The sequence below is a fragment of the Quercus lobata genome, chromosome 7 (assembly GCF_001633185.2).
Source record: "Quercus lobata isolate SW786 chromosome 7, ValleyOak3.0 Primary Assembly, whole genome shotgun sequence".
Classification (NCBI taxonomy): domain Eukaryota; kingdom Viridiplantae; phylum Streptophyta; class Magnoliopsida; order Fagales; family Fagaceae; genus Quercus; species Quercus lobata.
In genome coordinates, this window is record NC_044910.1 from 34,163,763 (window position 1) to 34,183,272 (window position 19,510).

General features: G+C 35.3%; 4 protein-coding genes across 4 annotated transcripts; 2 read left to right on the forward strand and 2 right to left on the reverse strand.

Moving 5' to 3' along the window:
- The first annotated feature begins 6,897 nt into the window (after positions 1-6,897).
- Positions 6,898-8,474, forward strand: LOC115951945 (receptor-like protein 7). The gene is made up of 3 exons (XM_031069059.1): positions 6,898-7,498; positions 7,566-7,943; positions 8,134-8,474. The coding sequence occupies exons 1-3, from the start codon at positions 6,898-6,900 to the stop codon at positions 8,472-8,474; spliced, it is 1,320 nt and encodes a 439-aa protein (XP_030924919.1).
- Positions 8,475-8,567: 93 nt separating this feature from the next.
- On the forward strand, positions 8,568-9,986 carry LOC115951946 (receptor-like protein 7). Its single transcript, XM_031069060.1, has one exon. It carries the CDS (start codon positions 8,568-8,570, stop codon positions 9,984-9,986), a length of 1,419 nt encoding a protein of 472 aa, XP_030924920.1.
- Positions 9,987-11,436: 1,450 nt separating this feature from the next.
- Positions 11,437-13,779, reverse strand: LOC115953685. The gene is made up of 2 exons (XM_031071443.1): positions 12,265-13,779; positions 11,437-11,733 (listed from the first exon to the last, which is right to left on the reverse strand). The coding sequence occupies exons 1-2, from the start codon at positions 12,782-12,784 to the stop codon at positions 11,672-11,674; spliced, it is 582 nt and encodes a 193-aa protein (XP_030927303.1). The 5' UTR covers positions 12,785-13,779; the 3' UTR covers positions 11,437-11,671.
- Positions 13,780-14,429: 650 nt separating this feature from the next.
- Positions 14,430-18,291, reverse strand: LOC115953595 (protein TIC 56, chloroplastic). Its single transcript, XM_031071330.1, has 5 exons — positions 17,447-18,291; positions 16,705-16,902; positions 15,857-16,142; positions 15,280-15,442; positions 14,430-14,833 (listed from the first exon to the last, which is right to left on the reverse strand). Exons 1-5 carry the CDS (start codon positions 18,138-18,140, stop codon positions 14,639-14,641), a joined length of 1,536 nt encoding a protein of 511 aa, XP_030927190.1. The 5' UTR covers positions 18,141-18,291; the 3' UTR covers positions 14,430-14,638.
- Between the last annotated feature and the right edge of the window lie 1,219 nt (positions 18,292-19,510).

A 19,510-nucleotide genomic window follows, 5' to 3' on the forward strand; every position in this document is an offset into this window, starting at 1 on the left:
AGTTTTGGTTTTTCATTTAGGTGGCGAGAACGAGAACACGGACACTTGAGCTCCTCTTGTACAATCTCTCGCGCCTTCTGTTTTCAGGTAAGGGACTTGTGACATGATAAGTATAAAGATTATTTCGAAAACTATTATGCATTAAAACTTTTTTTGTTCGAGATATTACATGTAAGTATGATTTAAGTAAAATATATGTTCTTGAGTTGCTCAATCTTATATATATAATAATTTTAGCATATTAATGCTAGTACCTATATCACGAACATAATATTTCAGAATGAAGTGGATATGCTACTATTATGAAATAAGGCGAAAAATACATTTTCGTCCCTACATTTTCACGCGACTCTCACTTTGGTCCCTAAGTTTTTTTTTTACCACTTTTAGTCCCTATTTAGAAAAACGCCTTCTATTTTAGTCCTTTCCGTCAGTGTCATTAAGGCACTGACCTACGTGGCAAACGGAATTATTAAAATAATAATTAAAAAATTATTTTGTCATTAAAAAATGCCAAGTCAGCATTTAAATTTTAAAAAATAATTTATTAATTTTAATTAAATAAAAAAATAAAAAACAGAAATAAAAATAAAAAATCACATTAATTGAGATTGAAGTGTGTCTTGAGCAAGAACAACAAAAACACAAACTCAGATTTAAGAACACAATTTTTTTTGAAGAACATGTATTCTTCGCGGTCAATCATCCAACCTTACCCAGAAAATTAAAGAATCATTTTTTTTTTCTCTTTTCTTACATTTCCTTAGCAACCAAACCCATAGAATCACTCAGATTTACAAAACACAACAACATGCCCACAGATTTACAAAACACAAAGACATTCAACAATTACTCAGTCGATTCTTTCACATTCTCATTACAAACACAAAGACTTTCAAAGATTCAAATCACAAAGACCTTCAACAAACACAAAGAACTTACACACCTTCAACCAAATTTACAAACCCAACAAAGCAAACCTAAATGAAAACCAAATAGCAAAAACCCATTCCAATCGTGTAGATCGAAGAGAGGGAGAGACCGAGATGTCATTGGTTTGGCTTTGTGGTCGTGGTGGCTGTCTTGGCAGCGGTGCTCATGAGGGAGAGACCGAATCTCTTCATTTAGATCAAAGAGACAGAACCGATCTCAGCATCTCTCTAGTCTTGCATTGCGCCGCCACCAACCATGGCCGTCACTGGTCTTGCATTGCGCCGCTGCCAGCAACTGATCTCAGCATCTCTCTCTAACCCGAATTAAACCATCTCAGCCTCTCACTATCTCTAACCCAGATCAAACCAAGATCCAAAAACCTTAGAGAGAAAAAGTTTCAGTCAACAGAGAGATACCAAAATCGATCTCAAGTTTGAGGGAATTAGTTTTGGTTAGAGCTAATTTGGCCGCAATTTGAGGATTTGAATTTTTTTTTGTGTGTTCAGGTTAGACGGAGTGGTCTGTGAGGTTTTGAATTTCTTTTTGTGTGTTTAGGTTAGACGGAGTGGTTTGTGAGGTTTTAGGTTTGTGTTTTGTGTTTGTTTTCATGTTTAATTCCTTGTTCAGGTTTAATTTGATGTTCTTATTTATTGGGTTTGTGATTTTTAGATTTTAATTTTGTGTTCTTAGATTTGAGTTTGTGTTCTTGTTGTTCTTGCTTAAGACATACTTCAATCTCAATTAATGTGATTTTTTATTTTTATTTCTGTTTTTTATTTTTTTATTTAATTAAAATTAATAAATTATTTTTTAAAATTTAAATGCTGACTTGGCATTTTTTAATGACAAAATAAAATTTTTTATTACTATTTTAATAATTCCATTTGCCACGTAGGTCAGTGCCCTAACGGCACTGACGGAAAGGACTAAAACAGAAGGCGTTTTTCTAAATAGGGACTAAAAGCGGTAAAAAAAAATCTTAGGGACCAAAGTGGGAATCGCGTGAAAATGTAGGGACGAAAATGTGTTTTTCGCCATGAAATAATTATGTAAAAGTATAGTTATCAGAAAAATATAGCGTTCGGGTTATTCCATCGTTATGTTCTGAACTTAGCTAGTAGGGATTAATTATTGGCTTTCCATGGAAAATGTTATCTGTTTGGCCATTTAAAGTAGAGGAAATGGGGTTGCCCGTAACTCAATCTAAACAAGGCCTTCTCCCCAATGTGTACGGACAGCGATGAGGAATAAAACCTTGAAGAGATGTGTCATTAGGCCTCTCAAAGAGGACAATATCATGCACACAAGGTCACCCAAATGTGATGAGGCCTTCTCTATACAGACTTATCAGATATTGATTAACCAATATGTTATGAACAGCTATATTATGTTATTGATCATGAGAGAATGATTTTGTTTAAATGCATTATGAAAAGTTAAAAGCTCTCATAAAAAGAAGAAGTATGATGAAGCATTTTATAATCTTTTTTTTTAAAGATAAAGTTACTGAATTATGTTTATATTCCTTATTATGTCCTTTTATTATTATATGAAAGGAAAATGAAGTATTTTCATCTAAAGGCTCGTAAGTTATCTTAAGGACCATATGAATAGTATGAAGGCTATTTTATCGAAGCTGGCATATCCATAAAATATTTGATTTACATGCATTCTTATTAAAGGCCCATGGAGTTTTAAAACCTTACTGGGCTTCACAGCTCACTCTATTATATTTCAGTGCACAGTTTTTTCCTGGAAGCAGCGAGAGTATTAGAGGTGGCAAGGATTCTGTGTTTTCTCGTTTGTTAGAAAGTAGAGTTTTTGTTGTATAGTAGTTTAGCTCTTTTGTTGTATAGGAGGAATCAATATGTACTTGATCCTTTGAGCACAGATGTAATTCGGTACCTTAGTTTGTTTTGAACCCTAGTTGTATGTCTTTGGGATTAGGTTTATAATAAGAGTTTTGCTAAACGTTTTACTATGTAATATTTACATGTATACCTTAAGTTTCAACCAGGTGGTAATTTTCCAAGTTCAAAGGAAATGAAATTTCTAGGTTTCCATCATATTTGTATATTTTGGCTTTTATGCAAGAAAATAAGCAGGAATTCAAGAAAAAAATTCTTGATAAGTATTGAGGTAAACTTGATATTAACATGCCGGTCATGCACTAAACTCTGAAGTACAGGTTTGAGTCGTGACAGCAAGTCTCTTCCTTGCCTCCTTTATAACAGAATAGAGATTACATTAGGGTGGGTTATTAAATTTATTATCCATCTGAGTATAGAAGTACAAAATATTTCAAACAACAGAGATCTCTTTGGTCAGCCCAACTTTCCCAAATCAGAGCTATTAGAGATATCATGACTCAAAGATATTCAAATTCATTGTAGGTCATTACCTAATTACTTGTAAAGCAAGCAAAGTAACCACAATCCTATTTGTAGGGTAAGTTGCATAATCTTGGGATTAGCTAATATATATATATATATATATATATATCCTATATTGGACCCATTTAAACACAATAGTTTAATATTAAGGACATAATTGCCAAGGGCTCTTTGCTGTAGAAGTAGACCATCAAACTAAATCACATTTATTCTTACTTATGTTTACTCTCTTTTCTTAATCATTCTCAATCTCACAACAACAAATCTAACAATAGCCATTCAATAAAGTGAAGAACAACTACACCAATTTAGCATCCTATGATGGAGTTTGTCTTTAGGATTTGGCTGAGTCACTTAGATAGAATACACTAATTCACTAAAAGCTCACAGAGAAATGGTTGAAGTGCACATGGTATACCTATGAAACTAGAAGGATATGCCTAATCAATCCTAGCCTTCCCATCGACAACAACTTGTTGTTGCATCAAGATGTCAAATACTTCACGATAAGTGAGAACATATTTTAACCTGTTTCGAAGGATAAGGATCAGTGCAAGCATTTTCTGGACTTATGGGGACTGGATGATGGCTTTGGAGCCTGCACACCAGAACATTAACAAGACATAATTAGAGCAAGCACAGACCAAGTTTGTCAACATACAATGTTTGCCAAGCATCCAATGTTTGTCAACATTTTTTTTGGTGGTAAATAATGTTTGTCAACATTGAACTTAGTAGGGACACAAATTGAATTAGCTTAAATTCAAAAGTAATGTGACTGCTTACATGGTTGGGTGTGATTGGTACAACATCACTTTTATGTGGATCTACCATTGATGCCACCTTTATTATTTACCAATCACGATAAAGTAGGTGATCAGTTGTGAAAAATAATATATCTAGAATTATTGAAGTGCAAAAGCTCGTCAAGTTTATTGAAATACAAAAGCTCATCTAGTGTTTCTTCAATCCTCTATTTATCCATAGAAAAATATAGAATGTGACATAAACAACAACAATCAAGTTTCAATCTCAAAACTTTAAGGTTAGCTATGAACCTCAATTGATTAATCAAAATCAATTACATTCTTTTGATCCATCAAGTCCAACTAATAACATAATAAAACATGAAAAGCAACTGGCAACAGTGTCTGCTATCATTATAAGTAACATTAGGGTCTAATATGTTGAATTTCATAGGCTTTATTGTTCTTCAATCGTGCATCACTTTCTTATGAAATGATGGTAGAAATAAATTTGTAACGTGACACAAGATAGCATAGTTACATAGGCAAATGAAAAGGATATCCAGTACCTAGAACGATGTCAAACACAAAATACCAACATTATGACATTCTCTTTTCACTAATTTAAACGAGTCTATCCATATTAGAACTTTGGAAGTGGCACAAAAAATCAAATATATTACATATTGTTTGATGGGTTTCTCCCATTAAAATTTCTACTCTTAGCCTTGCATGAAGGGCGGAAAAATTTAACAATTTGTGCTTTTGTTAAATGAAAAATGAAAATAGTATATGAGACTTAGAAGAGTTAGTTTCAAACCATTCATATAATATATTGAGATTATTTTCTAACAAAGTATAGTTGATAAAATATACTAAATTTTCTAAATTAAGCTATCTATATTTGTTATTTGAAAGTGTTTAAAATTTTGTAAGTGTTTTTTTTTAAATAAACATAATACATTATACATTCAATTATTATATAAGGCGAGATATTTTGTAAATAATGTATTGTGTGATTAAAATTTGTTTCTAATGCTTCTTACAAATGTCATCCTCTAAAACAGACTGAATGGACTTAAATGGACTGAAGTAGACTGGAATGGACCGAAATGCACCGAATGGACTGAAGTAGACCGAAATTGACTGCAGTAGACAAAAATGCTAAGCTGATGTGGTTGTGCTAGGCTAACCCCTTTTTCTTTTTGATACTAGGGTAGCCCTAATTTTGTAGAGAAATACTGAGGCAAAAAACATATAAGCAAATTAAGTATGATTAAGGAGAAAAGGAAACTCTAGCTAATTGTATACACGAAGTGAGTGAGTGATTAACTTGGTGGTTAGAATAACAATGGGATAGGCCTAGTAGTTTTTAGTTTTAGAATTAAACACATAAATGGCCCAATTCCAAGCAAGCCCCAGCTAAAGGGCCCGATTTGAACTGCGAGTTTAGTTGGGTAACTTGTAGTGGCAATGTTACTTCTACAAGGCTTGATTTAATAATCGCCTTAGCTATACTTTCCATAATGTCTAGTTTATCTTAATGTAGCTCAATTTATTTTATAAGCCTTGTTTAGATGAGTTTAACTTTTAGTTTATTCACTTTTCTAGGTACAGCTTATATTTGTTAAGCAAAAGAAGAAAATATGCTAATCCAAACACACACTATATTGCCATTTGGTACTCCAATTTGTAAGATAGCAACTCTTGCAAGTTGAATTTCAAAATATCCACATTTAAAAGGACAAGTACCAAAGCCATTGCTAAACATAATGCCTCTTTGATGCTGAATATTATAGGTTCTTTTTAAGTTTGTGATTTTCATATGACCATTATGCAAGCGAAATATGTGTGTGGATAGTATTTTAGGATTCATCACTGAGATAGTAATTTATTTTCAAGCATATGTTAGATGTTTATTTTTGGCTGAAATGCAAAATTCACCCTCTAAATCTAGTTAAAATTCTCATCCCATTGAAGCTCCCCAGCTATGGGTACTAATACCTTCAAGCAGAGATGCCCAAAAGCATCATCACATAAATTTACAAGTATATAGGGTTATATGAATGTCCTAATTGAAACAAAACTTCCACTCTCTAGAACCAATCCTATTGCATCTGAATGATTACCAACCCATATTTGACCAACAAAATATACATCCAAAATGTTCATCCCAAATAATAATAAATAATAAATAAGTAAAACTGGGTATGGACCACCTCCTACTATGAGTGATTGTTTGAATTGTTGGTAGTTAATTTATCACTAACAGCACACAAAAAAAGGACTTGTTGGAAAATGGTAATTGGATGGACTTGAAAGCACAAATATTGGGGAACCTCCACATTCCCACTTTTACAATTTTGTCTAAGTTTTAGCAATTAGCATTAGTGTGAAGCACAAATGTTGGGTTATTATGGCTTCTTGGCTAGTGCATAAAATTGACAATGCAACTCGTGAAAAACATAAGTTTTTTTTCTTAAATACCAGTCCATTGGTTGAATTATATCTTCAGAAGTTTACCATTGAAGCATCTGTAAGTCTATAACTAGCTAACTGCCCCCTTCATCATCATCTTCTTCTTCTTCATTTAAGAGACTTGAAAAAAAAAGTGCTACATCTTCTTACAATTCATTCATTCCATTCTACACTTTTGGTTGACGAGTGGTAGTACTAGGTCCACTAACACTTTTAACACAGCTTAAAAAGGATCATGTTAATGAGTCTTTCACCATCAACCCACCACTAATTTAAGTAATTTCATTAGTTTCAAAACCCCTTAAAATTCTTTACTGTATTAGTACTGTTTCATTTTACAGCCTACAATGAGAATTTCGCTCCTTTCATGGCTTTCCTTGATACCCTTATGCTCACTTTTTCTCAGCTTCCTTGTCTTTGCGGTGTCTGGACAATGTCTAGGCAAGCAGCAATCATTGTTGCTTGATTTGAAGAACAGTCTCAAATTCAACAGTACTTTGTCCACAAAATTGGTGTATTGGAATGAAAGTACTGATTGCTGTTCATGGGAAGGTGTAACCTGCAGTGAGGGACGTATTATTTGTCTCAACCTAGACAGTGAATCAATCTATGGCGGCCTTGACAATTCAAGTAGCCTTTTTCGTCTCCAGTATCTCCAAAACCTAAGGTTGGCTTCAAACAACTTCAACCATTCTCAGATTCCACCCGAATTTGGAAATCTGACGAATTTGAGTTACTTAAACCTATCAAATTCTGGCTTTTCAGGCCCAGTTCCCACTCAGATTTCACGCCTCACAAGGTTGGTTACTCTTGATTTGTCTACCCTCTTGAGTATTTCTTCACTGCGCCTTGAGAGCTTAAATTTTGCTACTCTAGTTCAGAACCTTTCACACCTTACAGAACTTTATCTTGATGGTGTATTTATATCAGTGCTAGGGATTGAGTGGTGTAAGGCCTTATCATCTTCATTGCCAAATCTAAGAGTGTTTGAGCATGTCATATTGTTTTCTTTCAGGGCCTCTTCATTCTTCCTTACAAAAGCTTCGGTCTCTTTCAGTTATTCATCTTAACAATAATCATTTTTATGCTACGATTCCAGAATTTTTTGCAAATTTCACAAATTTGTCTTCCTTGAAACTCAGTTCTTCCAGATCGATTAAAACATTACCAAGAAAGATCCTCCAAATTCCAACACTACAGTTGCTTGATTTATCAAAGAATGAACTTAACGGTTCTCTGCCAGAATTTCATCCAAATGGTGCTCTTCAATCACCACTGCTTACTTATTTGGTTCATTTGGACATGTCGTTCAATAACTTCAGCGGACCAGTTCCATCATTCATCATGGCAAAGAATCTTACAGAGATAAACATTTCAAATAATAATTTAACAGGTCAGATCACTTTCAATTATTGAAAGAGCTTCGAAGTCTAGTGAATCTTGATTTGCGTTACAATTCACTTGAGGGAAGTATTCCAATGTCCCTTTTTTCCCTTCCATTTTATTGCAAAAATTGCAACTTTCCTACAACCATTTTTCTGGTCAACTCCCTGAATTTTTCAATGTTTCTTTTTACCAACTAGATACTCTTGATTTGAGTAGCAACAACCTTGAAGGGCCAATACCCATGACTATCTTTGAACTCAGAGGCCTCCAGAATCTCCTACTTTCTTCAAACAATTTTAGCGGTTCCTGGCAGCTTAATGCATTTCAGCAGTTGAGAAATCTTTCAAATCTTGGTCTTTCACATAATAGCTTGTTGATTGAATATAATGGAGCTAATTCTTTGTCCTTTCCCAAAATTGAGTCATTGGGCTTGGCTTCTACCAAGTTGAAAACAGTTCCTGATTTCTTAAGAAACCAATCCAATTTAGTCATTCTAGACCTTTCAGATAACCAAATTCATGGAGAGATACCCAACTAGATTTGGAAATTTACTCATCTTCTTTACCTTAATCTCTCTCATAACTATCTAGAAGGACCTTTACTCAATCTGAATTTTTCTACAAAGACTACAATGATAGTCCTAGACCTTTCCTCCAACCAACTCCAGGGGCAACTATCTACTCCCTTACCATCTGTTATGCATTTGGATTTGTCAAGGAATAATTTCAACTCTGTTATACCAGCTAGCATTGGTAGCTCCATTATTTCTGCCAGCTTCTTATCTCTTTCAAGCAATAAATTCCATGGGCAAATCCCTGAATCAATATGCAATGCTAAATCTCTTCGAGTTCTAGATTTGTCTCATAATTCCTTGAGTGGCACACTTCCCCAATGCTTCTCTACACTGAGTAGAACTCTAGGGGTTCTCAATCTAAGAAGAAACAACCTCATTGGCACAATATTTGATAAGTTTTCAAAGTATTGTCGCTTACAAACTCTGAATCTCAACGAAAACCTACTTGAAGGAGTGATACCAATGCCTCTTGCCAATTGCACAAATTTGGAGGTATTTGACATTGGGAACAACCAGATACATGATGCCTTCCCCTGTCACTTGAAGAAAATATCCAATTTGCGCATCCTTGTCTTGAGATCAAACAAATTTTATGGATCTATTGGTTGTGAGGGACCAAATGATACTTGGCCAATGCTTCAAATTGTAGACCTAGCTTCAAACAACTTAAGTGGTAGGCTATCAATAAAATCCTTGGCTAACTCAAAGACAATGATGGCTGATAATAAGGCCTATTCAGAGCTCAAATACCTCCATTATAATGCTGGACTAGGTTTTCCTTCTTATTATCAAGATACAATAACTGTTGTCAGCAAAGGTCTGCAGATCGAGTTAGTGAAGATTCTGACTCTTTTCACTTCAATTGATCTTTCATGCAACAATCTTGACAGGCCAAAACCAAAAGATTTAGGTGTACTCAAAGCATCGTATATTCTCAACTTATCATTCAATGCTTTCACAGACCCAATCCCACCATCTTTGGGAAAATTGAGTGAACTTGAGTCACTAGACCTATCAAGCAACAAGCTTAACGGTGAGATCCCTATGCAACTTGCAGATGGACTTACTTTCTTGTTAGTGCTAAACCTATCGTTTAATCAATTGGTTGGGCCGATTCCATTTGTCAAGCAATTTGCTACATTTTTGGAAGCTTCTTATGAAGGGAACAAAGGATTATGTGGCCCCCATTTGAGGACAAAATGTGGATCTGTTGAGCCACATTCACCATTTCCAACATTTGAAGATACTCATTCGACTTCTAGGCCTTTAATTGATTGGAAATTCCTAAGTGCAGAATTGGGATTTGCTTTTGGATTTGGGATGGTGATTATGCCTCTTATGCTTTTGAAGAGGTGGAGGATACGGTATTACAAACATATTGATGAAATATTTTTCAAGATCTTTCCTCAATTGTATCTTGGGGGGAAAAAATACCGACAAGTCCGAGCACATAGGAATCTGATGCAAAGGCACTAATGGTTGTTATGAAGAGCAATACAACAATTAGATACGAGATTTTTCAAGTAAGATATTCGTAACTATTTCACATTCTTGCTAAACATTATCGTAACTTTGTAAGATTATAAAAAATGAAGTTATTTTTGTACACAATTAACTTTAAATTTTATTCAGCAAAAAAAAAAAAAGATATATATATATATATATATATATATGAGTGGTGTAGTTGTTAAATAGTGAAGTCGTCCAACATTAGATACCAATAAGAAGACTGAGTAGTTAATATAGCATAATAAACCTCATATTCATTAAATTTATTAACTTTCTCTTAACTTGTTTTTTGATATTGATGTTTCTTTGTAAGTTCACAACTTTTAATATCTTACAAAAGTTTAAATTTTTTTTTTTTTTTTGAAGGTTTTATCAGTAATATCATATCTCAAACATGTGGAGAAGATTGAACTTTTTTATTTTTTGATAATATAATCAATATTTACATAAAAGCAGAGATTTCAAAGGAGGCCTATATAAAAGCAAAGATCTCATGGAAGGGCATGAGGTCCTACTGGTGCATTCTATGACATTCTAAGCTTCCACCTCATTAAAGTTTAGCATTTATGTAAAAGTATTAATTAATGACAAATGCATTTTATTTCAATGTATTCATAAGGTTCAAAGTATTTGTATCTCTCTATAATTGTAAGGTCTAATTGCAATCTATTACAAGACATCAGGTAGTTGTTACAATAGGGGGGAGGAGGGTTTGAATTCTTATTGTCTTTATTGTAAACACCACAATCTCTTTAAAATTTTATCCTTATTTAATCACCGTATGTAATTGCCAATTACTATAAATTTTTCCTTGACAAACGTTAATGAAACTCTTAAATACAACAAAGCGCGTACTTTGCTGAACAATTGAAAAGCAAATGGCACCACTGCACATCTTTGGTGCGATGGTCACTCCACAAGTATAAGTGCTTGTGGGGTGTGGGGGATAAGGGCCGGGGTTCAAGTCTCTAGAAGGGAGCTCTACATACATATACACTTAGATTAGGTTAGAGTAGAATTCTATCTTGTATAAAAAATAAAAAATAAAAAAATGGCAAATGTGATTTTTTTTTTTTTATAATTTTTTCGTACGTACGCATACTATATACACTATACACGTATATATATGTTACGCGTAAAAAGTAAAAACCAACTTGGTGAATCTTATTAATAGAATTTGAATAATAGTACTGTTAAACTATAATGGATTATAGATTTTTTTTTTTTTGGGTAAGTTAGCATTACTCTTTTATAATTTGTGGTTTAGTGGTTGTCATATGACCATTTTGTAAGTGAAAGATGCGTAGATATAAGTTTTCCTAGAGAACATATCGATCACAATTCTTCTAGCTAGAAAGTATTGTCAAATTCCACAAGTATTTGTCAAAAACATTAGATATAGAAGAAGTACCATAACTGTCAATAACAGGTATCTCAAACTCTCAAGCGCCATTTACACTAACAAGTAACAACAAATAAAGGGAAAAAGATCCCTCAGAAATTCAAAATGACTTTCAAACAAGTAACATTTAAAATAAGAACTCAACAAACCAAACAATTGAAAAAGAAATCACATCGAATGGCCATACTCTAGCCTCTCTATTTTGCACTTCTTTCTTACAATCAATGACACAAAACACAATGTAATTCTCTTAGTCATGAATGATGGAGTGTATTAGCAAGGAGGCCTCGTCAGCCGTGGGAGCCGCATTATCTGGTCAAGAAGAGTGATATCACAATGTCAATCTATGCGCAAAACCCATTCGATTATGCTTGACGCAAAAATTACATACACCCAAAGAAATTCCCTAATGTACTCATTATTTCTCAAGTCTCAGACAAAGATCAAAACCATTCCCAAGTCTCAGACAAAGGCTAAATGCTATTATCTCCCTTATCAATTTTCATATGTGACAATCCCATAACAGTATTGAAATAGTAAGTCATAAATGGTTACCACTAAAAAGTTTTGGTTCCCTAATTAAACTAAATCATTTAGTTGCATGTGCCATAATTTAAAATATATATATATATATATAAAATTTAAAAAAAAAAAAAAACCCTTTTTTATTATGCAATGGTTGATACTTAAAACACTCACAGTCGAATGAATTTATTGGAGAAACAAATATAGCACTTAAGTTTTGTCTTTTTTATGGTTTCTCAAAAAAAAAAAAAAAAAAAGTTGTCTTTTCTCAAAATAGTAAACTTTGCCTACAATGCTTGAAGGGCTAAAGAAATTTACCTTTTAGTGATGCAGGCAAGTGGGAAACAAGGTTGTCAATGATACCTCCTCCACCATGACCACCACCACCCTCCTCCTCTTCTATCTTCCCTTGCTTAAGCTGGCCACCATTTCTGCTACCACCTACATCTTCATCCACTTTAGAGCTCCCAACATTTTCAACTTCAAAATCATCCACTCTTTGTCCAGTAAATTTCCCTGCTTTTGGACTTCGGGGAGAGACCAAGTTAGATATATAACGGCTTATAAGCCCAACTCCCTTATCTTCAGATTTATCCTCACCAAAACTACCTCTCCTATCTTCATCATGCTCTTTTTCTTCCTCAGCTTCCCCTCCGGGCACTAAATTAGAGAGAAGATTGTTTATGAATCCAGTTTGCCTTTCTCCTTCTCCTTTAGCTTCGTGATCTTTCTTATCATCTTCTTCTTCTTCATGATCTTCTCTCACTTTGGAACCTCCCTTTGGACTGAGATTCATGGGATGCACCAAGTTTTCAGTTTCTATAACACTATCTTCCATCTCTCTTTTGGATTTCTTTTCCTTTTTTAGCAAGTTCAGTCTCTCTCTTTTGGGTTCTAGAATTTTTCTCTCTTTGCCGCTTGCTTTCTATGCATTTATCTCTTTTGTCAAAGCAAATAACACACACGTCCTCGTCCAGAGAGATATTTCACAGGGAAGCTGTGATTGTAACACGTATTTCGTAGCTGCCGTCTCATGTCAGTCTTTTTGCCTATTAGAACGTGACACGTGACACAAATTAAATTAAGTAAGAGTATCCTTGTTCGAGAACAAAGTCGGTGGAAATGTCTCCTAGGAACAGCTTTTGAGTTTCAACTTTCAGGTAACATGGTTCAAATTGGGCACATGATTAGCCAGTTGAAAAAGCTGTTAGCATTTCATTGGTTCTATAACCAAAAGCAATGACTGGAAAAAGAGAACCCAAGAGATTGGTTTAATGTTTTTCAGGGCTGATATGATTCTTGAGATTTTGGATTAAGTTTTCTACCCAAAACCTTAAAACTACCTTCAAGGATTCCTCTTATAATTACCCAGAAATTTATTAGATATAGGACCCATCCCTCATGTGAAATGAAGGAGCAATGCTGCCGAACTACTCAATAACTACTCTAATTAGCCGATGTGTCTCTAAAACTTTGATGTTACTATTCGTATAATAGACCACCTGAATGGACCATGCTTGGAAATCTTCTGCACCACCAGTTGGCTCCTATGGAACCATAGAAACGAGACATGCGTGGGACTTCAAAGATCGAACTGTGCTCTTCCCTAGATGCTTGGCTTGAAAAGCAATCTATTTTGCAATCCAATTTTTGGAGCTTCATGATGGCAATAGGATTGAGAGGAAAAATTGTGTGAAAAGTATTTATTTTTAGGGCTTCGCATGGTTTGGTAATTGTTGCCACAAGGGTTGTAACTAGTCTATATCGATTGGAGGAAACCTCTCCATGTTTTCTTAGCATTTGCTTGCCCAAGTTATACAAACATTATAGCTATCTTTCATCTATATATATGAAGAGAAGAAGAAGAAGAGACAATGGTCTTTGATTTCTTTACCCTTTTTTTTTTTTTTTCCTGAGAAACTCTTTACCTATTATTGATACTCTTGAAACTGGTGAAGGCCAATAATTCGGGCAAGGTATAGCAGTAGATAGCATGAAATATCTATTATTGATACTCCTGGGAGAGCTCATTTTCAGGTGATTTGGATTGTGTGTAATTTTTAAAAAAATTTCTTTTTAATAAGTGCAACTAATTTTTGTCTAGCTTATTTTTTAAGCCCAATAAATCAATGAAAAAAAAAAAAACTCTCCCAAACTAGCATGCAACATAATCATAATCATCAAAAGAAAGCGAATGCACCCACCTCTTTTTCCAAAGCAAATGAAATGCAATCTATTTCATTAACCCTCTTACCTTCTCTTTTCAGCTTTCTTAAAAACAGACAAGAAAATGAAAATTGCCCCCTCATTAGGGTAAAAAAAGGGGGAAAAATCATTTAGCTTTTTCCTTCAGTTTTTAGCTTTTATGTACAGTTTTTCAAAACCTCATTTTTTTCAAAGTACAAATATAATTTAGCACACTTCCAGCAAAAAGCTAAATAAGCTAATACCAAACACACACGTGTGACATAGACATTATCCCATGCAAAACAGAAGTATAACCTTGAATTAATATCATCAGCAGTCCAAGTGTCCCACATGAAGTACATTAAACACATCTATTTTGAAGAGACAAAACATTATTTTTACAGCAAAAAGAAGATTGGTCAGTACGTAAGTTGCCAAATGAAGGGCAGGTGGGATTGTAAGGGCATTACCATAAAATCTGCAGAATTATGAGATCATCATGATGCTATGGGATCCGAGGTCGACTGTACAAGTCCATCTTCTCAGCTTTCTTCTGTGCCTCCCTCCTCTCTTTTCTTTTGGCTTGCCTCGCATCAACATCAGCTTGGACCTTCTCCATTACTTTATCGAAACCAGGAATTGTCTCCTCCAATTTGCTGTACACTTCGTTGCTAAGGTCGGAGAAAATCTTAAACAACCTCTGTAAGAAAGAAACCATAAATGAATATATAGATGATAGAGGAATATGCACTAACTAGACACATAGTTTTATATAGAGAACCTTATAGGAAAGGATTTACTTAAATTCCAAAAAGTTCAGCAACTAACATACAAATATTACATATTGGACAGGACGTTATACAAAACATGTACCCTTTTCTCTTTTCTTCTTGTTTCTCCCTAAGAGAATATTTCGGTTATAACTTATAATTACTATTTACCATGACCTACATTATCGTACATGAATGAAAATTTTGCAAAGGGGAGAAGCCTACAAAGATGCAAATCAGGTGGTCCATTAAGCAAGCAGAAATCATCAAAGTAATGAACTAAAATTTTGTTTTGTTTCAAGAGTTGAACATAGCCATAGAGCTCAAGGAAGCTAAGAAAAATAATCCAAAACCTGAAGTAGGAAGCAGTATTTACCTTGACGTCCTTATTCCAATGCCTGATGTATGGTGGACCGGTTGTGTATGAACCAAGAGGTTCACGATACCACTCCCCACCATATGTAATCTGATCCATTGCTTGTTCTATGCTTAAAACCTCCCAAGGCCTTAACCCAGGGATAATTTGTTGCAATTGTTTTCTGCTCACATACACAAACAAAATATTAGTTTGACTGCCAGTTCTTGACATGCAATGACATCCCCAATGGACAAATGTGATAAAGATGAAAGGGAATTAACAAAACAGTGATCCTCGGCAATGGGAAGACATCATTATCATAATAAAAAATTTTAGTTAAAAAAAAAAAACATATTTGCAATTTTTTTCTTCTAACTTCAATCCCTAATTAATAAAGCATTAATGCCTATATCTCCAATCTGCCTATCTTTCCTTCTAACAGAAGATGATAGAATCCTTTTCTAGGACAGAATGTGAACCTTGACATATAACCTCCAGAAGTTGCTTCCTCTTTGCAACAATGCATACCATTAAATTTCTATCAATCAGATGTAAAAGAGACAAGAAAGGTAATATACCAGCTGCATAAACATACCTAACATCTTTTGGTATGTATTTGTTTGGCATGTGGTCATCCTCTTCCAAAATTGTAGTCAGTTCAGAGCCACTAGCCCAAAGAAATAGGGCATGACTAGGAATTCTAACCCCTGGCCAAACACCGTCATTAGCTTCCAGTACTGCTAAATCACGTCTCTTGCTCTCTACAGCCTCTTGTTGGAGCTGCTTATAGGTTTTCTTCTCATGCCCTTTTAGTGGAACCCTTGGAGGTATCCCTTTCTGTAGTTTGTGAATAAAAGCTGTTGCAGCAGCACCGAGTCTAACTGAAGATCACCAAATAGTAAACCAAGAATCAATTAAGATCAAATAAATACAACATATGATAAATGTTAACAACATCAAGGGTTGGACCATCCAAATAACTTCTAGTAGCCTAATTAGGTGGCACAACTAAAGTAGTTACACTGGTTATGATAAACTTTTTCTCTACCTCCAAAAATGTACCCATCACAGAAAAGAAGCAGGTATCTGCATTTTTCCCTTATGACTCTTAATATGATTTTAATAACATCTCCAAGGAAATCATGGAGTAACTTGATATTAATCAGGAGAGTTTAACAAAAGATAATTGTCCGCTATAAATTGTATTTGAAAGAAATCATCACCTCTTCCTTCCATGACCATTTTCTAATTCTGGACATATAGTCTAAGCATATTTTCATCTAATCAAGATCACAAGATCATTGCCAGTATCAAACCTTGCCAGCCACCGTTTCTTAACAAATTGGCAAATTATAACATCATTGCCACTACCAAGTGATCAAGAAAGTAAGAAACTACTAAAAGATAACAGACATGGAAAAAGTTTTAAGTTCAACAACAAACCTTCCCAAGTGGCAATTGCACGTTCCAAGCCATAAACCATGTGAATTGGAGCCCACTCATCCATGTCGTCACCCCAAATGAAAGTGTGCTTATCAATAATCCCACCACCCCATGCCGTTTTAAGTGTTATTAACTCGCACGGTCCCCGAGTCCGCCCCAACCGATCCTTGTACCACCATCCTCCACTCCTCATGATAACTTCATCAACCAACAACAACAACATAAATGAAAAACATATAGAACCAAAAGATCTAAAATAATTTTACCATGATCATTACCCTCTCTATGATACAAAGAGAGTCCAACAATTCATTTCATTATAAAGATTTAGTCTTCTCATGGGGGTACATAATGCCACATCATCTAAAATTCCATTCCACCAAATAAGGAACAGTAAGTCTAGTGCAACAAAAAATTCCACTAGTTTTGTCTACAATAAGAATGAAGCAATGCAACATTTACAACATTTTTCACAATTTTTAAGTTGGCAAATTGTTATAAATTCTCATATGTATCACTTTATTTTCTACTGATAACAATTTGTCACCTTAGATATTATAAAAAGACTTAATGATTAAAAATGGTGTCATTAATAGAGATGTTCCATCACAACTCGGTTGTGATCCGTGCATAATAAAAGTGATATCAATAAACTACAGGTCATGTCGGCAGTTGTGAAAAATATCTTGTGTTGAATTCAATGTATGAACTACAATACTAAATAAAAAATTCAAACACTTACAATCATAGTAACGCTTCTCAAGCCTCTTATACCCAACAGCCTGAGCAACATCAATGGGCCGACCCGGTGGGTAAGGCCTTTGTCTAAAACCCCAAAGCCCAAAAAAGAACTGTCTAGCAAAATCCCAAAACTTGTCATCTGATTCCTTCTTCGTCTTAATAGCTTTCCTCACCATAGGCCTCCCATCCAAACCTATCACGTGCGGTACCGCTTGCCAAAGCTTCTTATCCTCTTTCCTATACGGCGTGTCGTTTTCCTTCAACTCCATCTCGTTTATTTTATCGGCTATCTCCTCGGCCCGGGCTAAGAATTGGACCACCGGGCTGGCCCGGAACCGCGCCCAGAACTCCTCGTTTTCTCGGATCTCTTCCGGGGTCGGGTTTTCTTTGCGTTCGAAAATCGGGTCGGAGTTTAGGATCTTTTCGACTTCTGGGGTGTGACGGTAATCGGGGATATTTTCGCATTCCCACAAGAATTGGTCCACCATTTGGCGCATTGGGCCGGGTTCGTCCGGGTTTCGGGGTTGGGGTTTGGGTTTTTTGGATTTGAAGGGGTTTGAGATGGAAGCGAAGTTTGGAGGGGTTTGTTTGGGTGAGATTGATTGGGTGAGTGAGAGGAGGTTGATTGGAGAGATTGGGTTTTGGGGTTTGTTGAACCAGTTTTCGAAGGGGTTGTTGAAGTTGATCGATGCCATTTTCAGAGAGAGAAAGAGAAGGTTTTAGGAGAGAAATGAGAGGGTTTAGAATTGAGAGAGAGAGAGAGAGCAATGGAGGAGTGAAGTGAAGAGGACTGACTGAGCTGAGCTTACTAGGGAACTCCAGTGGATAGTATCATAGAGTTGTTGGGCAGTATGATGTTTGGACCGATGGAATTCAATTATCGGCCTGTGGACCCATTGGGCTAAAATCGAAAAGGAGAGTCGTTACCGGACTACACTGTCATAAATAATTTAATTAATAATTTTAAAATTATAAAAAGTAAAAAATTGCCTATTAATTAAGTGCATACCTTTGATATTGTGGGTCCGGGAAGTTTAGAATCCGGCCCAAACTCTATCTGGGCCCAGGGCCCGTGCCGAGGATGTCGTGTGCCGAAAACGAATGATCGAAAGCCGAGATGTCAAGGGGAACGGCTGAGGATTACCCTGTTCTCGGCACTCCAGGACCTCAATGGGAAGATCAACGTCTTGGTAAAGGCTATCCCCAAACAGCCCCTTGAAGGGGATGTGAGTGGAATATGGCCCACATGGAGGTACGGTGCGAAATAGGTTCAAGGAAAATACGTCCCCTCCACATTAAATACACCAGCCAACGTCCTGATCATGTTAATGAGAAAAGACGCTTGAACGGTGTAACTTCGATCCTCGCGACTAAGTAGAAAAGTAAGAGGGGACAGCTGATGGGACAGGTATAGAAGTAACCACCTGCCTGATCAACAAATGGAGAGATAGGATCAACGAGGAGGGACTATATAATGTAAAAGTTAGTGCGTCATAAAGGGGGTTGGGAAAAATGGCCAAAAAACCAGAGCCTCCTAACCCACCTCCAGGAGAAAGACTCTAGGGGTGAAGACAACTTAACTATGTATGGGTATCACGAAAAACCCACCGCCTGGTGACCAAGGCTTAACCTTTCAAACCCACGCTCTACAAATGATATTGTTTGGGCCTTTTTACGTGCAAACCCAACACTGTTACAGTTTGTTACAAAATCGCGTCCTTACAGATAATATTAACAAGTGTTTATATATTTTTGTTAATGTCAATAATTTTTTACGCATAACTTAAATAACAATTGGTTTTAAATATTCTTCTGAAAAAAATAGTATTAAATATAAAAGGGAGTCTACACTTTATATTATCCATTTATATATTCCCAAACAGTATTGTGGGGAATCTACACGAATAGATTGTATACTTGGTCACTCGATGCTATGAAGGGTCCCACTCTGATATTTGCTATATTATTAAAAAAATTAAAGATATAGATTAAGTAAGTTCAAGGGTACAATTAGGACACAATAGGGTATACCATTACTTGTGCCCACATTTTATACCAAGCTAGC

Excerpts from the sequence above, each read along its gene's own strand:
- LOC115951945 (XM_031069059.1), top strand. The coding sequence starts at position 6,898 with ATGAGAATTTCGCTCCTTTCATGGCTTTCCTTGATACCCTTATGCTCA. Across the intron at positions 7,499-7,565 it reads AGTGCTAGGGATTGAGTGGT|GGCCTCTTCATTCTTCCTTA; the intron begins GTAAGGCCTTAT and ends GTTTTCTTTCAG. Across the intron at positions 7,944-8,133 it reads TTCAAATAATAATTTAACAG|ATACTCTTGATTTGAGTAGC; the intron begins GTCAGATCACTT and ends TTTACCAACTAG.
- LOC115951946 (XM_031069060.1), top strand. The coding sequence starts at position 8,568 with ATGATAGTCCTAGACCTTTCCTCCAACCAACTCCAGGGGCAACTATCT.
- LOC115953685 (XM_031071443.1), bottom strand. The coding sequence starts at position 12,784 with ATGGAAGATAGTGTTATAGAAACTGAAAACTTGGTGCATCCCATGAAT. Across the intron at positions 11,734-12,264 it reads CTTGCCTGCATCACTAAAAG|ATAATGCGGCTCCCACGGCT; the intron begins GTAAATTTCTTT and ends CTTCTTGACCAG.
- LOC115953595 (XM_031071330.1), bottom strand. The coding sequence starts at position 18,140 with ATGGCATCGATCAACTTCAACAACCCCTTCGAAAACTGGTTCAACAAA. Across the intron at positions 15,443-15,856 it reads TACATACCAAAAGATGTTAG|AAAACAATTGCAACAAATTA; the intron begins GTATGTTTATGC and ends GTATGTGAGCAG. Across the intron at positions 14,834-15,279 it reads ATTGGAATAAGGACGTCAAG|AGGTTGTTTAAGATTTTCTC; the intron begins GTAAATACTGCT and ends TCTTTCTTACAG.